Consider the following 20200-nt stretch of genomic DNA (forward strand, 5'->3'; position numbering starts at 1 on the left):
GAGAACAAATTGTGATGAAAATTATAGTAATACAGATTGAAAAATAACATCTGCAAAATAAACAATAATAATGATGATGATGACAAAAAGAAAAAATAAAGTGGTCCCATGTGGTACTGCAGATCATCCCAAGGTCCTTGTGCTCTCTCTGTGTCCGGGGGCGGCTGGGTGTGTCTAGGCGGAAGGGAGAGTGGAACAAAAGCTTTCTTGTGTACGGTACATGTATCAACATGTGTATTGTGCGTATATCACATCATATATAACCATGGACAAAACACTGACACACCATTGATCCTTGGAAGATTGGATGGCAGGAATAGGAAATCTCACAAATAAATCATGGCAACAGTATGTTAGAATAGTTAATCTTTTACTTATGAAATCCTTTACAATATACATAATTGTATTATCAAAAAGCCAGTTGTATAAATATATTCTTCTGCATACACAGATCCTTTATTACAGTGTCTTTGTGATAAGAGAGACAAACTCTAGTCAAAGAGGTGAATGAAATTATTCTGGTCTCACAATCGGACCACACAGAGATAGAGAGGGATTCTGAGGAACTGCTAGTTTCTTTTGACCACTCAGATAAACACAGAGGGGGGGGGACCTGTCTCTGTTATAAACACGGTGGTAACATTAACACCTGGGTATCATGATGATACCAACAACTGCGCTCACAGTATGCACAGCAACATTCTCCTCCTCTACTTTCCAACAGTACAAAAAAAGCACTCTGGAACTGCTTTCTCAGTAAGACTTCATCCAGAGCAACTGGGAATCATCGTCAGTGCTGAGCAGTATGATTGTCCAACACTAGATGGCGCTCCTGCCTCTACTACTAGACCACACCAGGGGCTGGAGTCATTTACATTTTAAATTTATGGCATTTAGCAGACGCCTTTATCCAAAGCGACGTACAACAAATACATTTGTTTAAGTAAGTGAATCATCTATCCAACAGTCATCATAAGACAAAGCCCAATGTAGCTTTGTAGCTAAGCAATGTAGCTAAGTCAATACTCAATGTACCTGTAGCAATCTATCATTCCACATACATTTTCTATAAATACACACAGATACAGATTTTTATACATAACAGCAAACTGTTTACATATTGTACACATATATATATATATATATATATATATATAAAGAAATATATTAATATCAAACTCATGCTTACATACTAAATGAACAATAACTTACATTATGTATGTTATGCAAACAATAAAAAACAGTACTTATATATATAAAAAAAATCACTATTTAGATATTATAGTTTTCCCTAAGTTCTATTATTGAGGTTTTCTTGTTTTCGTGTAGTCACTTGCACTGAGGCTGTGTTGGGTGCAGGGAGGGGTCTGAATAGGGAACTAGAGAGTGAGGACTGTGGGGCACAAGGGGCAGGACCTCAACAACTCTGATTCATGAGGATAGGCACCTTAGCCCAAGAGCAGAGGGGTCCAGACAATAACATCCAATGTACAGTGCCTTCAATAAGTATTCACCCCCTTATTGGACTTTTTCCACATTTTGTTTGTTGTTACAACCTGACTTTTAAATAGATTTAATTGATGTTTTTTTTGTCACTGATCTACATAAAATATCCTAGAATGTCAAAGTGAAAACATAACATGATGCAGCTACCACTATTCTTCACACGAGGGATGGTGTGGAAACTGCATTGCATGTGCTGAACGAAAACATTTTGAAAAAAATATTTTCACTTTGAAATTGTAGGGTATTTTCTGTAGATCAGTGGCAAAAAAATAAAATAACAATTATTAAGTCAGGTTGTAACAAAACAAAATGTGGAAAAATTCCAGGGGGGTGAATACTTACTGAAGACAGTGTAAGTATAGACCCACGTTAGAAATTTCCGTCTCTCACACTCCTCCTCCTCCTACCGCTCTCCCTCCATAGTGCCTGGTAGCTCTGGACAACAGCACACACACGCAGGAGGAGTCGATGCGGATCCACCTCCAGCCTATCTTATTATTGGCGTCCTTGGTGAGCGCCCTGACGTATGTCTGCTTGGCTTTGCACTCGCTCACCCACTGTTTCTTGTCCACCCCCCGGCAGGTTGCCCCCTCCACGCCTGTGGCCCCTGATCCTGCTGCCTCTGCCGCCCCTGCCCCCGCCCCCCGGGGTGACCCCCCGCCCCTCAGCTGCTCAGCCTTTTTGCAGCGCGTCTCGTAGAAGTACTGTTTCAGTGCCCCTGTCAGAGTCTGCACCTCCGGGAGGATGGTGACCGTCTGACCGCGTAAGTCGATGGCGGTCTTCTTGTCTGTGACCCACACGCTGTCCATGTCGCACACTCGCATCTCGCCCCTCTTGGTTTGCGACACGTGGGAGCGCTTGCGCCTGGCCGCTGGGTGGGGGGGTTCTCTGACCCCCCTGAGGGCGTCCGCCCAGCTCAGTGGAACGCTCCTGTCCGTCTCTCTGTCCCAATCACCCTCGATGTGTCTGTCTGCGTCTGTCACCTCGTTCTGCTCCTCCTCCTGCTGCTGCTCCTCCACCTCCTCGGCCAACATGCCCGTCTCCAGCATGAGGAGAAGAGGGGGGTGATTCGGAGGGGTCGGAGAGGGGGAGAACAGAACCCGTGGGTGTGCATCTAAAAAGGGAAGTTCATCCTCTCCATGTAAACCTTCCAGCCCCAGCCCCATCCCCATCCCCAAACCCAGTCCTTCTTCCATTACCAAGCCCTCCTCTAGCAGCTCCGGACCTGTCCCGGCCCCTGGTGCTCCCTGTCCCCTCTCTCCCCCATTTATACTGCTCTCTGTCCCAGTCTCTACCCTCTCTGAGTCCCTCTGCTGGTCCTTGTGGATGGAGGGATGTGGCCCTGTTTGACTCAGGAGTCCATCACTAGGGGACGGACTGGAGGTTTCCACAAAATAATCTTTTACAGGTCCGATATCATTTCTGTTAGTCCTGCTGTCCAGAGAGTGATGAGGGTTTTCCTCCTGAGCGATGTTTGCAAAGTTGCTGTCACCACTTCCTCTGCTGCTGTCAGATTTGTAGTCCTCTAGTAAGTGGTTATCATGGGAGGTGTAGTCCTTCTGACTTTCGCTATCAGAGGTCCTGAGTTTTCCTCCTTCTGTGGAATCTACATTTAAAGGGATCCTGTTTATATTATCACTATCAAATTTGCTTTTGGTTACATAGCCCTCTTGTTTCTGTTTCCCTTTAAATGTTGGCACCGCCACCTCAGTTAGGGAGGGGTACTTATAATCCTTCTTATGAGTCCTACTGAGGTCTAGTGTTCTGTCTCCTTTGCCAGTGACAACAGTCATGTTGTAGTCCTTGTGAGGGGCATTACTGTGGGAGTTGTAGTCCACAGGGTCCTGAGCAGGAGATGTGGGGTTCTCTCTTGAGCGACTGTGAGAGTCATCGATGTCCTCTCTGTGGTTGTCGAGGCTTCTGCCAGGCTCTGTCGTCGCAGCAACAAGTCTGGCCACAGGGCTGTGAGGGAAGGGCAGGGCCGAGGCAATCACCATGGCAACCAGGGGAAGCCAGTGCATCACTCCCAAGACGTATCAACTGATGGAGTCAGACAAGGAGAGAGAAATAGAGAAAAAGAGAGAGAGAAATTTAAATTTAACAAGGCAAATCGTTTTAAAACAATAAATGTGGCAGCCCCATTAAAAGGTAAAATGAGCCTTTTTACTGCAAGATTACAGCTTTAACTCTTTAAATCTAAATGTTACAACTGTTAAAGAAAAGCTTTACAATCTTGGCTTAAGTCATGGAAAAAAGGAAAACTTGAACAAGGTCGCTCTCCTTCTCAATGTTTGGAGAAGAACATGAATGCGTAGAACAATGAAAAAGCTGCAGAATCAGCTGTCTGCTTAGATGGCCTTCAAATGGAGCCACTAAAATCCTGGTATGTCCAGAGGGCCATAAATTTCACAGCGAAAGGAAATGGATTATAACACAAACAGCTCTGATCCTGGACCGCGGCCTTGGGTTTGGATACAATGAAGCAAACGCACTGTTCAACCTCTAAGGGCATGCAACTTTGTTTGTAGTTTTGTTCTCTCTCTGATATTCATGAATATTCGTAACATATTATTCTCTTTGGCTAGTCAATACTTGTAACAGATGTGGTTTGGAGACGGTCCAATTGCCAAAACAAACCGACAGACAGAAAGGTAAACATCCTGAAATAGATTCCAGTTAACCTGGATAATTCCACCTGATGCACCTCACGCACATCGACCAGCAGAGGGCAGATGAGACCACCAGTTTCAAGTTTATGACCGTCATGAACATAACATTATGAACATAATTTGCATATGCAAAATGTGTATTCTGTCTACATGTTTTCTTGTTTGGAAACCCAGCCATGGTCTGTGCGAAGAAGCCTGTCACATGTGACATACAATATATATTGTAGCACCTCAACCATGATGGGGAGGGAGGGAGAATGTGACCACCACCCAAATCCAGGTTAATACTTCCCTAAAGCAAAGTGTCAACTCTGTTTCTCTGTTGTTATTTGTCTGACAGGAGGGAGGAGAACATTTAGAAAGAGTTAAAAAAAAGAGGAATGCACAGAATGCCAGTGATGTAGGTTTACTGGAGAGGCTCTGTCAGGGTGTCCCCGGGCCAGAGAGAGAGAGAGAGAGAGAGAGAGAGAGAGAGAGAGAGAGAGAGAGAGAGAGAGAGAGAGAGAGAGAGAGAGAAAGAGATCAATGGAGAGAGAGAGAGAGAGAGAGAGAGAGAGAGAAAGAGAAAGAGATCAATGGAGAGAGAGAGAGAGAGAGAGAGAGAGAGAAAGAGAGACCAATGGAGAGAGAGCAAGAAAGAGAGAGAGAGAGAGAGAGAGAGAGACACCAATGGAGAGAGAAAGCAATAGAGAGAGAGCAAGAGAGAGAGAGAGAGAGATGACAGGACGACTTATCATACGGATGGCCACACCTTGGGCACAATACAGCAGAAAAGGAACGACAGGTGGTTACAGCGATGATGACGCATCACCCATGCATCCACCACAGGGCCGAGACTGCTGTCAGTTTGCCGTAACACTGATAAATCACATCAAAAGCTTTCGTTCTGTTTTCTCTGACAGATGCTATTGACTGGCACAGGGCTGCCGGTAAACACAGGTATATGCACGTGTGTGTGTGCGTGTGTTTTAAGCAAGCCAAGTTGTTGTTACCTCTCTCACGCAACATAGGTAGAGAGCAGAAGAGGTGTGCCAATTGTAGACGAACACTCAGTGTGGCATAGGGGGGATTGTTCATTTAAAGAAGGGCTGAGGAAAACATGACTGCTCATTCAAGAGCAAGAGAGAGAGAGGGGGGGGGGGGGGGGGGCGAGACAGGAAGAGAGAGGGATGTAAAGAATAGTCTACTCAATCAAGGACATTACCACCCATGGCTTCCTCCCTGAGAGAAAGAATGCTTTTTATCAACAGGAAGGATTCCTCAAACCAATTGTACCAAAGAGTGTGTGTGTGTGTCGTTTGTGGGAGAGCTGGATGTGTGTTTTATGAGAGCACACACACACACACACACACACACACACACACACACGCTTGAGACAGTATCAGTGGTTTCTCTGTGGCACAACAGCACTTCAACATCATGCTTCATTTGCCACAATGACACGCATCATTTGCATTCTGTACAAGGCTAGACAAGGACCTCTGTACTCATCTACTGTCTGGGCAAGACTAAAACTCTGCCCCAACCAGCAGACAAGAATTCCAAATGCTCTCTAAACTAACAGACAAACCCTCGAAAAGATCCTCACTAGCAGACAAATTGGTAAAAAGAAAAACACTCCAAAGAAGCTGAAAAATCCTAACACTTTGACAGGTCAGAGGACACCATCCTAACTCTTACACAACATACAGGTAGAGCCTGAAAATCACTTAAGAGAAAGAATTGACTGGAGGAAGCATGAGGAAAACTTGAACCTATTGGAATAGGCTAACTTGGCTTAGATGGTTGCTTTGGTGAGGGGGAGAAAGGCTGAAATTACCAAGGAAAAGGAGTGAGAAGGTTTCTTCAACCTCTACCAGGGAAGCTTTTGGGAACAATTTCCCTTTTACAGTAACAACCTTGATGGAGACTGTGTGGTTAGTCTGTCTGTGAAACCCTGCACAGGAAACAGACAACATGACATTAAAACCCTGCTCCACACCTGGCAGTTGCTACTGGGCAATTATCCTGTTAACAACTAATCCCTCTCTTGTGTGGGTAATGTCAAAGATGTCCATTTGACTTGGATAAAGCATTCTGGTATGGGCTCAGTCCGGATAATCCCTTTCTTCTCTTTGAAGTAATGGAACCTGATAGAGATGTGTGCACTCGAACTCTGCATTGACCAGTCAGTGTCCCTAACGCTTCATAGCTAAAGTAGCACCTAATTTCTCCTGACAGCCAAGCCGCAAAGTTGTGAGATAGGAACAATTGTGAAATCAATGTTTGTAGGTCAATCTGCTGTGTGTTAATGACGAACTTCATTAAATGAAGAACTTTGTTGAGAGGAGTAGGGCTGGATTTTCAATTGATAAAGTACTACTTTAGCTATGAGGTTTTCAGGAAACTGAATCCCAGATTAGGAACTGCTTGGATGGCTTCACCACATTGTAACTGTGACAGAGGTCACCTCCATGACTGTGACACCAGCTGTGTGGCAGGGAAAACACTGCAGGTAAATGTTTGTCTGACTCCAAGCGGGAGTTGAGTAAAAGCCTGGCCCTTACGTGTGTTCAGAGCATTTACAGTGATTTGCTGTCCCACTGTGCAAACAGCTCATTAATTCCAGGTCTATGATTGTTTCATGCCACGCTCTAGCCCTCCTTTGCCTACCCTCTCTGGCTTTGGGTCTGTATACAGCTCGATCAGTTAACTACACACACACACACACACACACACACATTAAGAGGACATAAACACAGAGACAGAGTCTAATCTAATCAGACACTCACCAAAAAGCTAAAATGACAGTGATAGTTCAAAGGGTTAGCGTTAGTGAAATCTCCTTGACATACGTTCCACATATGTTCCCATGTTCCGTATTTTCGGCGCAAAATCCATAATATCATATTATTTACGATGAAAAGTGCCGCGTCTTCTATGGTGCAACAAAAGGCACACTGACATTAACTAAATATAGTCATAATTGCGGCAACATAATACAGGCTATATGACATTGATTACATTGTAATACTATAGCTAGAACAAGACCACATGTTTTCATGAAAATCTGAGGGACAATTCCAAGTGATTTACAAGCAAGACTTATAATAGATCTATCAGCCCAATGACGGCTCAACGTGTGTGATCCACACCTGCAGGTAATGAGTGTGCAAAAAAAAAAATTGAAATAGATAGGCAATCATTAATGTAATTCTCATATAGCCACGCACAGTGGCAACTGGTTAACCGAAAGTGGCCATGTTTTATATCAATCAACATGTAAACAAATTATAACAGCGCTACTATGCTACTGCAATCGGGACACACGGCAATTAAACCCCTACCGTTTAGGTGAGATCCTGACCTCGCGTCCTTCCAGCTGACACCACATTGATTATGAAGTCGGGGAGTTGTCCAACTGGTAAAACTCTCAATATTGGTTTAAATAAAACGACTCATTTTCATATTCAATTTGCAGAAATGTTCCACGTCACAAAAAGTCGTGTCTTCTTTCAGTCACCCATGCCAAGCATAAATCCGACAGGACACAAATTGAATGGGAATGGAAAGTAAATAGCACCACGAGTTCCGTCCTAATTGCGCAACTACAGTAGGTTTCTATATTTTGTCATGTAGCCTATATGGCTTTATTAAAATCTTCCAGGCGTTGATCTTCATATTCCACCATAAGAGAAGCTCAGAAAGTGTTGAATTGAAGTCGACATTTCCTTCTGAATTACTTAACTACCGAAAGGGATTCAAATGTGAATACAGCGATACTTGAAAAAGTTTGTCAAAAGCTTCGAGTTCTCAAATGCTTGCAGTTTGCCAAATGCTCCGGGAACTCCGCCTGTAAAGCGATTCTCTCTTCTGGTTGCCAGTGGAGTGGACTAGAAGGACGACAAGACGGAGCGAGACGGGAACGGTTTTTTCAAGTGGAAGACAGACCAATATGGGAAGAGCACAGAAGAAAAAACAGGACGAGGATCTTCTGTAAGAGTAAAGATATCCAATGTCAAGTTTCCCCGTCAGCAGATGAATAGCCCAATTAAGGCTATCTGAAAAGTTGTAAGGGAAAAAAACATAATAACGTCGCAATCTGATAATTTCATGACAAATATATGAGTCACATAAGAGTCACCTCATCAAAGGTAGGGCCAGTCTAGCTATCGATTTGACATTCTAAAATGTGCGTGACAACAATTTAGGCTACCTTTACCTCCTATGAAGCGAGCCCTGAAATTCCCAGGAAAATAATTAAGTTCACATATGGTAAACTACTTTTATTGTCTTTGGCCCTTGTTACCTTTATGCCCTGCCACTGTAACGTTGCACAGTAAATGCAATAAAGATGTATTGGCCTCAACGAAAATACCTAATTAAAAGTTCAGGTCATTGCATGACAAAAACATTGGAGCGTGTGTTTTGTGCTTGAGAAGGCGGGAATTTTGGGGTATGTGCATGTGAGTCAAATACACCTTGTGAATGTCTTGCTGCCGGAGAGTAGACATTGGAAGCTGGTGGAGGTGGTGCCCTGCTAACAACGCAAGGAAAGAAGGACATTCACTGCACTAAATACAATGAAGTCTGACAGTCAACCTACAGTACAGCGCCTTGAACCAGATAAGTAGCCCATGTTTGTGGACTTCTATTGACCTTCGAGAACAGCGCGTCCACGGAGATGGTCCACGATGAATGGTCTTGTTGAAAAGGAAACCATAAATTGGTAGATGAGCAGAGGAAAGACTCTGCCGTTCCCCCTGTCTCTCTCTCACACTCTATCTCTTTCTTTCCTTTACTGAGTAGTGGTTTCCATCTCACCAAAACCCTTTCCCCCTGAATGTTTAAAAAGATGAAAGGATAAGGAAAAGAAAGGAGACAAAAGAGGGGAGGGTTGTGTTACAGCCCTGCCCCTGTGAGACTGCTCATGAAAGAGTTTTGGGATGGGAGAGATAGGGACAGAAGAGGAGACAGAGAAAGAGAAGGATAATGAAAAGAGGTTTTCAAACTCCAACTGCTAAACGGGTCAGTTCTGTATAGTGAAACTGGCTAAAACGCAGAACTCAGTCAAAGATGGAGGCACTTAACACTGTCATTACACTCAGACCTAAAAGGGTGTTGATATACTGTATATCACACACAGTGACAGACTGCTACACTCTCTCTCTCTCTCTCTCCCACACACACACACACACACACAGAATCTGCACTAAAATTAGATTTGGATATGTTATTACCTCCTCATATGCTCACCCTCTGTTCTTTTCTCCCCCTGGTGTCTCCCTCACGGCTTTCCTCCTTCTATGCATTTAGTGTCAGTCATTTGCTGTCCTCAGAACCCTCCCACTATTCTCTCTCCTTCTTTGTCTGAACTTGCCCGTACGCACTTAGATATTTCTGCCCAAGGGTACACCAGTGAGAGTAGGAGAGGGGGATAAAAAGAGAAAGACAGGGAGAAAGAAAGGAGTTAGTATTGACAGAGATGATGGTCAAACAAAGGCGGTGAGAGTAAGAGCAACACAGAAATGTAGAAGAACAAACTTCTTTTTATTTTTACTCGCTCTGCCTTTCTAGCTCCCCTCTTTCTATTTCTCTCTCTCTCTCTTTCTCTGTCTCTCTCACACACACTCTCTCACACACACACACACACACACACAGCGGAAATATAAATGTTTATTGTTTTCTTCCAACTGCCATTCACAGGGGGTTTCACTTAAGTTTCCCTTCAAACAGTTTTCTGCCATGTGAAATCAGTTTTCACATCATCACATCATACTCACTGCTAATTAACTTCATTTCACATATATTGCGCACAATTACAGCACACTGTGCAGCTCTGTAGACACACCAGATATTTATGAAATGATTTGTTTTCCACATCCATGAATAGCACTGATTTGCTTCTCATGCTTAACTGTATTTATTTATCATTTTATTTCAACAAAATACAGGGTATTTTATGTACGGGTCAACAAAATACAAGGTATTATGCCAATGTAAAAACATCAACCGACACACAAACACATTGATACCACACATGCACAAATGATGATACATGCACATTATCTTACCCTGAAACGACTTTTAGGAGTCATGATGTTTGTGATGAAATGAATCAGTGAATCATCTTCCTGTCTTTCTCACACACACAATGGTACCAAACATGTATTTATTACTATAGCAATGGATATCCCATTGTTTTAACCCCAGCCAAATATCAGTGTAATTGTAATGAAGCTATTATGGCAATTATTGAAAATAGCAGAGCTGTCAGGGGGGAAGCTAGCAGTCTGTCCACAGCAGGGACATGAAGTCAGACTTAACTTCAATTACCCAGCTCACCATTCTCCTCAGGCAGTGCCAATCCTTCATTAAACCTCATTCCTCATACTCACACGACTCTTTCTCTCTCTACATCTCTCTCTCTTTATCTCTACATTATCTTTTCACACTTCTGAATCTCTTCTCTCTTACTTTCTACTCTTTTCTCTCTCTATTTCTCTTCCCCTTGTCTTTATTCACATTCTCTCCTGAACTTTACCCCCTCTTCTCCTAAATCTAAACTCTCCTCTCATGAAAACCCCCCACGTTCCCCCTCTTTTTTTGTAGACTGGGGTTCAGCCGCATGTGTTTCCAATTTCAGGCATAATGCTCCACTCACCGCAATCTGACCCAATTAGCCCGAGACTCATGGAAACGCCCCCGTCACCAGCCACGGTGGCACATAGGTAAAAGGTCGGGGGTCGGGTGGTTCAGAGTCTCTGATTAATGTGTCACTGCGTCTGTCTGAGCCTCGCCTCCCAGCAGTGAGATCTCTGAGCCCTGCTACAGAGCCTTCCAGCCATGCTACGGATCCATTTTTGGCACAGGTGGAGAATTCTTAGGAAAACCACTCAAGTCTGAAATTCAATTTCACAGGATAGACGGGTTAGCCCAGTGAGGGTCAGAGAGGCTATGGGAGAGGGTCCAAAGCAGACACATAAACACACACATGTACACATACTTGTATAAACATACATCCACACACCCACACACATAAACAGAAACACACGCAGCGAAAAGTCCATACTTTACTGTATGCAACCTACTGTAAACGTATGGATTGTTCCCTTTTGGGAGAAAGCTTGATAGTGTGCAGAGGGGAATATGAGAGAATCAGAGGGGAATTGGACGTTAGGAATGCCTTAACTATGGGAACAGATTTCACTTTAATCCTTAATGAGAAACAGGTTTGTTTGAATGGAAGAAAGGGCGAAGGGGAGGGGGATCTGTGTTGTATTATGTGGCAACCCGCTCTGTGTCGCTGCTTATCCATTCACTCAGATTGTGCCAACATTTAAACAAAGATGTTGCATGCTTAATGTCACAAACTATTTAGTCACCTTGCTTTCATTACCCATCCCATAGACCTCACTCTCCTCAGACTGCCCCTTCTCTCTCTCTCTCTCTCTCTCTTTCTTTCTCTCTCGCACGCTCTTCCTCTCTGTTCTATCGACCGCTCCGCCCGGTGTCAGTTTACTCCAACACCTTCAAGGTGTTTAACTCATAAGTCATTATCACTGTTCCTCACTTCCAACTCTACTCTGATCTACCTGGTCCATACTCTTCTTACCTCTGTCCTGTCCCTCTTCTCTACATCCCCACCTCTCTTTTCATTCTTCCATCCATTCTTGCTCCCTCTCTTTTCCACCCCCTCATCCATCTGTCTCTCTCTCCTCCTCTTTCTGCCAGGGGAAAAATGTTACACATTATAAACTTTACTCACTGCTCGACACCCTGCAGGATAGGATTTCAGAGGCAGACTTTGTGCGTAAACCGCTCTGGCAATTAGCAGAGGATAGACTTACAGCGTACCCACTGCACAAAGGATGGACCGGCCCAGTTCCACAGCCTCTATCCCCGTTCTATTTCTCTGCCCCTCTCCATCTGTCAGTCCTGTGGGACAGGGTGTGTGTGTGTGTGTGTGTGTGTGTGTGTGTTTGTGTGTGTGTGTGTGTGTGTGTGTGTGTGTGTGTGTGTGTGTGTGTGTGTGTGTGTGTGTATGTGTGTGTGTGTGTGTGTGTGTGTGTGTGCATGCGTGTTTAAGACGATGTTTGTGTCCCTATTATGTCACACAAGACAAAATGTAGCACAACCTGACTTGATAACCCTAAGGCTGATGTTGTACAAGGTTAGGGTTATGGTTATGGTTAGGGTAGGGTTAGGGTTAGATTCACTAACATTCATGTATTTTTTTAAAGACATGATTTAAATGACTTCACATTATGTTGCCCTTGGAGCCTGTGGAGGCTAGTGGAGGTATAAATCAGAGGCCGGCCTCATTGTAATGCATGAAACGGAAAGAGGACTGGTATCAAATGCGTGTGTTTGGTACCATTCTATGCATTACAGTGTTACTACACAAGAAAGTCTAGTGGAGGTAGAAATCGGAGGACAGGCTCATTGTAATGCATGGAACAGAATAAGGAATGGTATCAAACATGATATTCCATTCCTCATTCCATTCCATGCATTACAATAAGCCCATCCTCCGATTTCTACCTCCACCAGCCTCCCCTGTGTAGTAACACTGTAGCCTATACACACCTTCGGATTTGTATTGTATTGTAACTGCATGTTTGTAATTGTTCTGTCGTGACGTATAAATAAAGTTGAGTTGTTGTTACTGTACAAGTCATGTGGAATAAGGCCTGATACTCAGGCACTGTGCCCTTGTAACCTACACCTCAATCCTTCACCAGATGCATTAATATCCAGCCTGACCATCTGACTGACTGACCTGGTTGTCCAGTAGATAATCACTGGCAAAGAGAGGATAAATCTTCGTCTGTCCCTTATTGAACAGAGCCACATCGCCACCCAGTGGAGGGGTGGGGGTACCTGCATTAGGAGCCCAGTGTGAACCATTGATTGACATGACTAATGAGCAGGAGGGCACATTCACTCTGTCTCTGTACTCTCTCTTTCTCTTTCTATGAGCTCTTCTCTCTCTCTCTCTCTCTCTCTCTCTCACTTTCTGTGGTGTAGTCCTCTCTGTTGCAGTCACTCCCACTTAAACCTTTTATAATAACAACTAAGAAATAGAGAGAGGGAGTCAAAAGTAGCAGAAAGAAAGGGAGAGAGAAAGGGAACTAAAGAGAAAGAGAGAGAGAGAGAGGGGGGGGGGGAAAGAGAGCGAGGGAGCTCAGAGAACCAAGCTGTTATATTAATCTGCGAATTTTCTCAGATGACGCAAGGACTGTGACTTTGCCTCCCTTCTCTCTCTGTCTCTCTCTCTGTCTCTCCATCTCTCCATCCCTTCCCTCATTGTGTCTCTCCCGATGCCTTGCTCTCGTTGGAAGGGAGATAACGACACACAGCAGGTAGGACTGATTATCTCCCTTCTCTTCTTTCTCATTCTTACTCCATCCCTCCTCTCCTTCCTGATGTTTAAAACGCTGTGCTCTCGCATTTCATTTCAGGTTCATCTCAAATCTGCCTCCCCCCATGTGCACTGGCTTTACCTAAAATTCTGTGATACTACTGTTGCATTGGCATTGCTGTTTTTCATTCATTGAATTGCAAAGTTTGCAGTCTTTGTGCTGTGCTTTCTTCTCTCTATCTCTATCTGTTTGTATACTTCATGCTTTATATATGTACTGCACTTCTACAAGGGTTTCTCTGTGCTGGTGATGGTTGGTTTGTGTATATATAATTGTTCCTCTCTTTGTGAGGCTGTCTATAACATAATTTTTCTTGTATACGGTTTTCAGCATTCCTAGAGGGTACTGTACTCTGCAGGGAGGTTTTCATGTTTGCCGTGCTGTGTAACCTCCAAATTAGCTGGATTAGTTCTATTTGGTCTCAAATTTGAATATGCAATCACTCATGTTGGGATTAACTATAAGTCAGATGAGGTAATGTCCAGCGATGGTGAATGTAGTGGAGTGCTGTTTTTAGAATCTGAGGGACAGGCAGAGAAACCCAGGAAAAGTTTGTGTAGAAAAAAATAGGTTGTAGAATGTAGAATGTCAAAGGCGGCTTTTGGCAAAAGGAGACGATGGAGATGTGGATAAATTGGCATGAGCAGCATTCAATTGGGTCCGGATGGAACAAGGGATGAAGAAAAATTGCATTCCAATAACAGATGGAAAAGGAGAGAGAGGTGCTGGAGTTCATCCTAGTGGGTTTTCCCATCGCCACAAACACACACAGGATTGTCTCGCCCTGAGACCAGGGCTCGGTTCCCGGTCTCGCCCTTTCTACCTGTAACCCTCTGTCTGTCTCCCTTTACTACTCATACTGTACAAAACAATCTGTCAATAAAATACGAAAGGAGGGTGGAACTCCACCCTTCTTTAAAAAAAAAAAAAGGAGAGAGAGAGAGAGAGAGAGAGAGAGAGAGAGAGAGAGAGAGAATGAGGGAGGATTTATAAATAGCAGAGCTTTAGATGGGTGAAGAGACCAGATGTGTTAGGCAGTCTGTGCTTAAGGAGTTCAAACAACAGATTAACACACTCAGATTATAGTCCAAGAGAGAGGAGAGGAGGAGGGCTGTGCTTGACACACACACAGACAGATGTACACACATATACACACACACGAATGCAAACACAGACATGCACACCAAATCATCATGTACAAAATGCAAACTCAAGTCTCTCTCTCTCCCTGTTTGTCCCTCTCTTTCTCCAATAGACCATCCCTTAGGAAAACTTTGTGAAGTAACATAAATTAAGTTAAAAAGTCTTAAAGAGGAAATGAAGAGTATCACCATGATGATGTCTGGTACAGTGTACTGACCACTGAGCCTCTGACCGTGGAGTTGTTTTGCGTGATTTGAGTGCATTAGATCTGATTAACATTGACCCGGTGGAGAAGGGTTAATACACTACATGTCCTCTTACTTCATCCATGCTCTCTGTGTGTGCAGCCTGTAAGCCATGGCCTAAACACATCCGTGTGTGCATTAACTGTACAAGTCAATGCTATGCCATGAACCTAATGGTGAAGAAGGTTACTGATGTAGAAAAAGAGCGATATAGAGAAATGGAGAGAGTGTGTGTTTGCTTGTGTGTGTGTGTCTTGTACAGTATCTGTGTGTAGACTACTGAAATGTGTGTATGGACTGTGTACGGTGAGTGTATGGACTGTGTTAACCTTTCCATTCAGTGATGTCGTAGTAGTGTCTCAACCTCCCTGTGAGGAGGGAGGGGGTTATGGGATTATATATCTATCCCTTGCAAAGCTCACACCAAACAATCAACCATAGGAAATAATCTCCCTTCACTCAGTCAGTCAGACACACACACACGCACACGCATTAAAACACACACACACACACACACACACACACACACACACACACACACACACACACACAAATTTAGATGCACATACATAGTGTGCATTATGTATGTGCTTTAAATATACAAATACACAGTTGCATTAAATATAAACATTATGCTCCTAATGAAAACATTTGCTTAAACTCGCTAACATATTACGACTCCAAGATTAGAGGTTTGAGATTAAAAGGACACACGGTGTAGTATATCCATAAAGGTATACTCAGATTCCCATGTCCAGTTAGTTACAGTAACATCAGATGTAGACAGGAGGTGGGGGTTAGGTCTAGGGGGTTAGGTCCACCACACATCTGTTGAGTCTCATAAATCGACATCACTGATTGGACAAGGGCAGAGCGGGTTACTGACTGGATGAAAGTGTGTGGGTGGTAGGGGAGGTTACAGCAATACTGTCATTTAAAGACCAGTCATCCGTGACAGAGTCGTTTCGTTTTCAGAGACAGTGATGATGTGTGCTGTAATATTACCTTTAGCACCATTGGATTGATTACAGTAATCAAAGCCCCTCCCCCAAAGACAGAGGGTCCTTCTGTCACCATCAGTCCTGAGGGCCATGACCATTCAGAGGATGTGTGAGTATGTTTGTATCAGGGGAGGCTGGTGGAGGTAGAACTCTGAGCACGGGCTCATTGTAATGCGTGGAATGGAATGAATGGAGCTGGTTTGTATGCATGACACCAGCATGTAAATATCGTGGCACAGGGCTGTGATGCTGTTCATATTCAAAGTATGATGGCTATTCAAATACATTGACCTCAAGCTCCATGATGATATGCTATACATTGTAAAAAATAACTCAGGGGCTTAGTAAAGACAGCTCACAAAGAATTTAAATTTAAGAATTTAAGAATTTAACTCAGACTAGTTGATAATACTTAGAAAGCTGATGCAATTAGTTGCCTTACTTTTTTAAGTAGAATAAGCACAATATTCTTTACAATGTATGATATATTTGGGTTTACCTTACATTTAGGAGATTTGACACGTACTTGGCATGTGGAGTCAGATGTCTGCCACATACAATGTGTTGTGGACATGGAAGTAGTTGTGGAGGAGGGACTCTTAAATAATAATAATAATAATAATAATAATATATCAATTTTATATAGCTCTTTTCTTACACCTAAAGATGCTTTTCATAAAGAAGTGGACGAAAAAAACAACAACACACAGCTAGACCAGCAAAACAAGACAGGCGGACACAGAGAACCAACAGTTGTCTTGCCAATGTTGATCCAGTGTAGCCGATGATGGTATGTGAAGTCCAACCGGCCAGTGGGGATTATCCTCATCTTTACCCAAAGAGCCTGCCTGCCTTTGAAGTGTCCTGCTTGCTCACCCCTGGTGGTTTACATCACTAGCATATGTTTCTGAGAGTGCTTTATAAGGCCAAGCCTTCTCTTCAAAGGGACTGCACGTTGTTATACCTGCTAAGGCTATAATACCTGTGTCATGACTTTACAAAGCCCGGATTTACTGTAAGGGCTCTTGACTGAATTTTATTAACCCATTGACTTGGTGCTTCACTACTTTTTTTATGATCATAAATGCTTAATATGACTTAAGATAGTGTAAACCAATATGACTCTTTCTGGTCATACCGATTATTGTTGTCTCTTTTTTGGCCTAACCAAACATTTGGTCCACCTTACTCTCTCATGTCCCAGTCGGCCATTTTGAGATCAGCTCAACACCCTTCAGGCTGTTCCTACAATTCCGGGAGATATAAAATAATCCCTTAGGAAGAAGATGGATTTGTAACACCGCTGCAGGTCCTTCAGCCTGTCACTGCAGCTTATGCTCTCTGCAGTCTTAAATATCCTCATTACAAGATGCAGGATGCATGCTGTTTCTTCATTACAAAAGGTTGTCTATCTGACCTGCTGAGAGGGTTTAATACTCATCTTCCTTCACAGCCTGAGACAAGTACTACAAGAGTACTGTTTGTTTGTCACTGTGATCCCTACCAAACACGCACCTGTATGTATCTATTGGTATGAAATCCTCTGTGAGTTCATAGATGGTCCGGTGAGATATTACAATCCGTCAGGTCGGCCATGTTGACATTTCTGTCTCTCGATGACTTCACCACAATAAGATAGCTGGGGAATTGATTTATATACGTAGCCCATTTGGTTGTTTGCAGTGGATGCTGGTGGAGGTAGAAATCAGAGGATGGACTCATTGTAATGCATCGAGCAGAATAAGAAACAGTATCAAACATGATATACTATTCATCATTCCATTCCATGCATTACAATGAGTCCGTCCTCCAAAATTTACCTCCACCAGCCTCCCCTGGTTGCTTGTAAACATTGTCCATGTTAAGAATGAAGTGAAGATTGGCGAAGAGGGTTTGGGATGACCGTAACACAGGAGCAACGCATGAAGCCCCTCCTCTCCCCTCCCCTCCCCTCCCCTCTACTGCCCAGTTCACTCTGGGATTATATTCTCTGCAATTGAATCTTGGCAGGAGATTCCCCTCCCCCTTAAAAAATGGGGCATTTGAGTGCATGCTGGCAATCCCCTATTACTCTGCTGTTGGAGTTTAAACTCAAGAGGAGGACAAGCCGATGACCAGAGCAGGGAAAGGGAGAGTGATGGAGAGAGTTACAAGGTCAAAGAGTGAGGTCCCGTAGAGGAGAGGTGAAGGACTAGAAGGTCTAGAAGGACTAGAAGGTCTAGAGGGACTAGAAGGGGTGCAGCTCGTCTAGAGAACTTGTGTGTTGGTGAGGGCGTTCCTTCGTTTACTATGACCGTTTTCTTCTTACTGTAGCACGGCCATCTGCTTGGCTGATGGATTATAATCATGTCTGATTGCAATTGTCCAGCTGAGTCAGTGTGTTAGTAAATGTGACACTCAGGCTCCTCACAGTGACTTCACTCCGCCATGTCTCCATCCAGATGTGTTTATCTGGGGGTCTTTCACCATGGCTTCTCTCTGTCTCTCCGTTGGCCGTTGTGGAATGAATTCTGAATTCTGGAACAGTCTGAACAGGCTGGATATTTATTGTGTACTTTATTGTAATGTATCAACATGATTATTAGTTGGATTTATATTGCTTATATAATATCCGTGGTCTTATTTAGATTCAACCCCCGCACACCTATTGTTTGGTTTCGGTTTGGTCCTCTTTTGTCTGATTTCTCATGTTAGGCTGGATTTTTTTCCCTCTTTCTCACAGAAGTAGGGGTTTATTGGGGTAATGTCCGGGATCATTTTTTCTCTGGTTATTCTCCAGTTGTTTTTCCTATGGATACAGCCATCGGTCTCATATCTACTGTCATTTACCCAGAGGAGCCCATCACAGTATCTCATCATTCCTGTGGCACAGAATTATCGATCATAGATGGCCATTGGTTAAGCCTTGCAGCTACTCTCTGTCTTTCTCCTTATCGTGCAATACTCAGATTAGGGTCAATTCTGTCTCAATGCAATGACAATAACCAGCACATAGTAACCAGACTGATGGGATATAGATATAGAAGCCTATAGTAACCCAGCTTTCTCTCCATTCCCCTTTGATAATATTTGCCAGGTCATAAAATAACCTCTAGATCTACTCCAAGATCCTCTCTCCGATATTTGCAGATCTGAGGGAAATGGATAGTGTGGGCATTATGTTGAACGCTCGCTATGAGCCCACCTCAAAGCAAGGTGGAGCCACCACAATAATTCAAACGCCTATATAGTCCCAACAGATCAGCAAACACCTAAGGGAAAGTGTTAAATGGTATACATCATGTGTGCTCTAGTAGGACTTACCCATGTCTTTTCCTCTCTCCCATAGGCAGGATGACGAATCAGCAGTCACTCAACCAGTCCAATAAGGAGCAGGAATGCGAGGAAGGCGGGAAGCCGAAGTCCAAATCAGGCGGAGGGTGCTGTGGCATTATCACCCGCAACCTGCTCCTGGTCCTCACTGTGCTGGGTAGGTGTCAGAGCTGAACATCGCTGTCCTCCAATGCCATCCACAGACATATGTATGAATCTAGTCTGTCTGGGTGGAATCCTAACTGGAGATCTGATTCTACATGCATTGACGCATTGATGTAAATGGAAAGTGTGCACGATGATTCGAGTTATGTGTATGGATCTCGAGTTAGGAATAGAATACTATGAATAGAATACTATGAATAGAATACTATGAATAGAATACTAGGTGCTCTCACATGTGAGAATTGTACGTCCCTGTCATATGCTCTGTCTCACTAATTCATGGTCTCAATTATTGCTCATTTGCTTATGTTGAGTCATTCCTAAACTTACTGTTGATTAATACATTGTCTACTGGTATTCAGAGGGAAACTTTCAGTGGGTGTTGATTTTCCCCTCGTGCTCCAGACAGTTTTAGGACCAGTCATCCAAGGACAGAGGCAGATTGGATCATTGTATTAAGTCTTTGTAAGATGATGTCTCTGGTGTTTAGTTATTGGTGTCTCTACAGCTGTTAACTCCCACTCTCTCTTAGTAAGTAATCTCTTACTCCCTCCCTCCCTCCATCCCTCCCTCGCAATCGCTTACTCCCTTTTTGTAATTCTTCTCTTACTTGACTGTATTTTTATCTCTCTACAGTCTCTACAATACTGTCAAAACAAACCTCTCTTGAAATGTGATAGAGCAGATCTACTGTTGGATAACTTTTGAAGAGCTTGACTCATGTTGCTTGATCTCATGGTGTATTTCAGCTCACA

The 20200-nt window shown here is 43.5% G+C and overlaps 1 protein-coding gene across 2 annotated transcripts; it reads right to left on the bottom strand.

Moving 5' to 3' along the window:
• Positions 1 to 387: 387 nt before the first annotated feature.
• Positions 388 to 9455, bottom strand: ntf4 (neurotrophin 4). Of its 2 annotated transcripts, none has more exons than XM_083677977.1 (2): positions 9395 to 9455; positions 388 to 3546 (listed from the first exon to the last, which is right to left on the bottom strand). In XM_083677977.1, exon 2 carries the CDS (start codon positions 3525 to 3527, stop codon positions 1893 to 1895), a length of 1635 nt encoding a protein of 544 aa, XP_083534103.1. In that variant the 5' UTR covers positions 3528 to 3546; positions 9395 to 9455; the 3' UTR covers positions 388 to 1892. The 2 variants fall into 2 exon arrangements, with proteins under 2 accessions (XP_083534103.1, XP_083534102.1); XM_083677976.1 differs by lacking the exon at positions 9395 to 9455 and adding an exon at positions 7502 to 7729.
• Positions 9456 to 20200: the final 10745 nt, after the last annotated feature.

The sequence above is a fragment of the Argentina silus genome (assembly GCF_951799395.1).
Source record: "Argentina silus genome assembly, chromosome: 9".
In the NCBI taxonomy this organism is placed as follows: domain Eukaryota; kingdom Metazoa; phylum Chordata; class Actinopteri; order Argentiniformes; family Argentinidae; genus Argentina; species Argentina silus.

Bases quoted from the DNA above. Each gene is read 5' to 3' on its own strand.
- ntf4 (XM_083677977.1), bottom strand. From the start codon at position 3,527: ATGCACTGGCTTCCCCTGGTTGCCATGGTGATTGCCTCGGCCCTGCCC.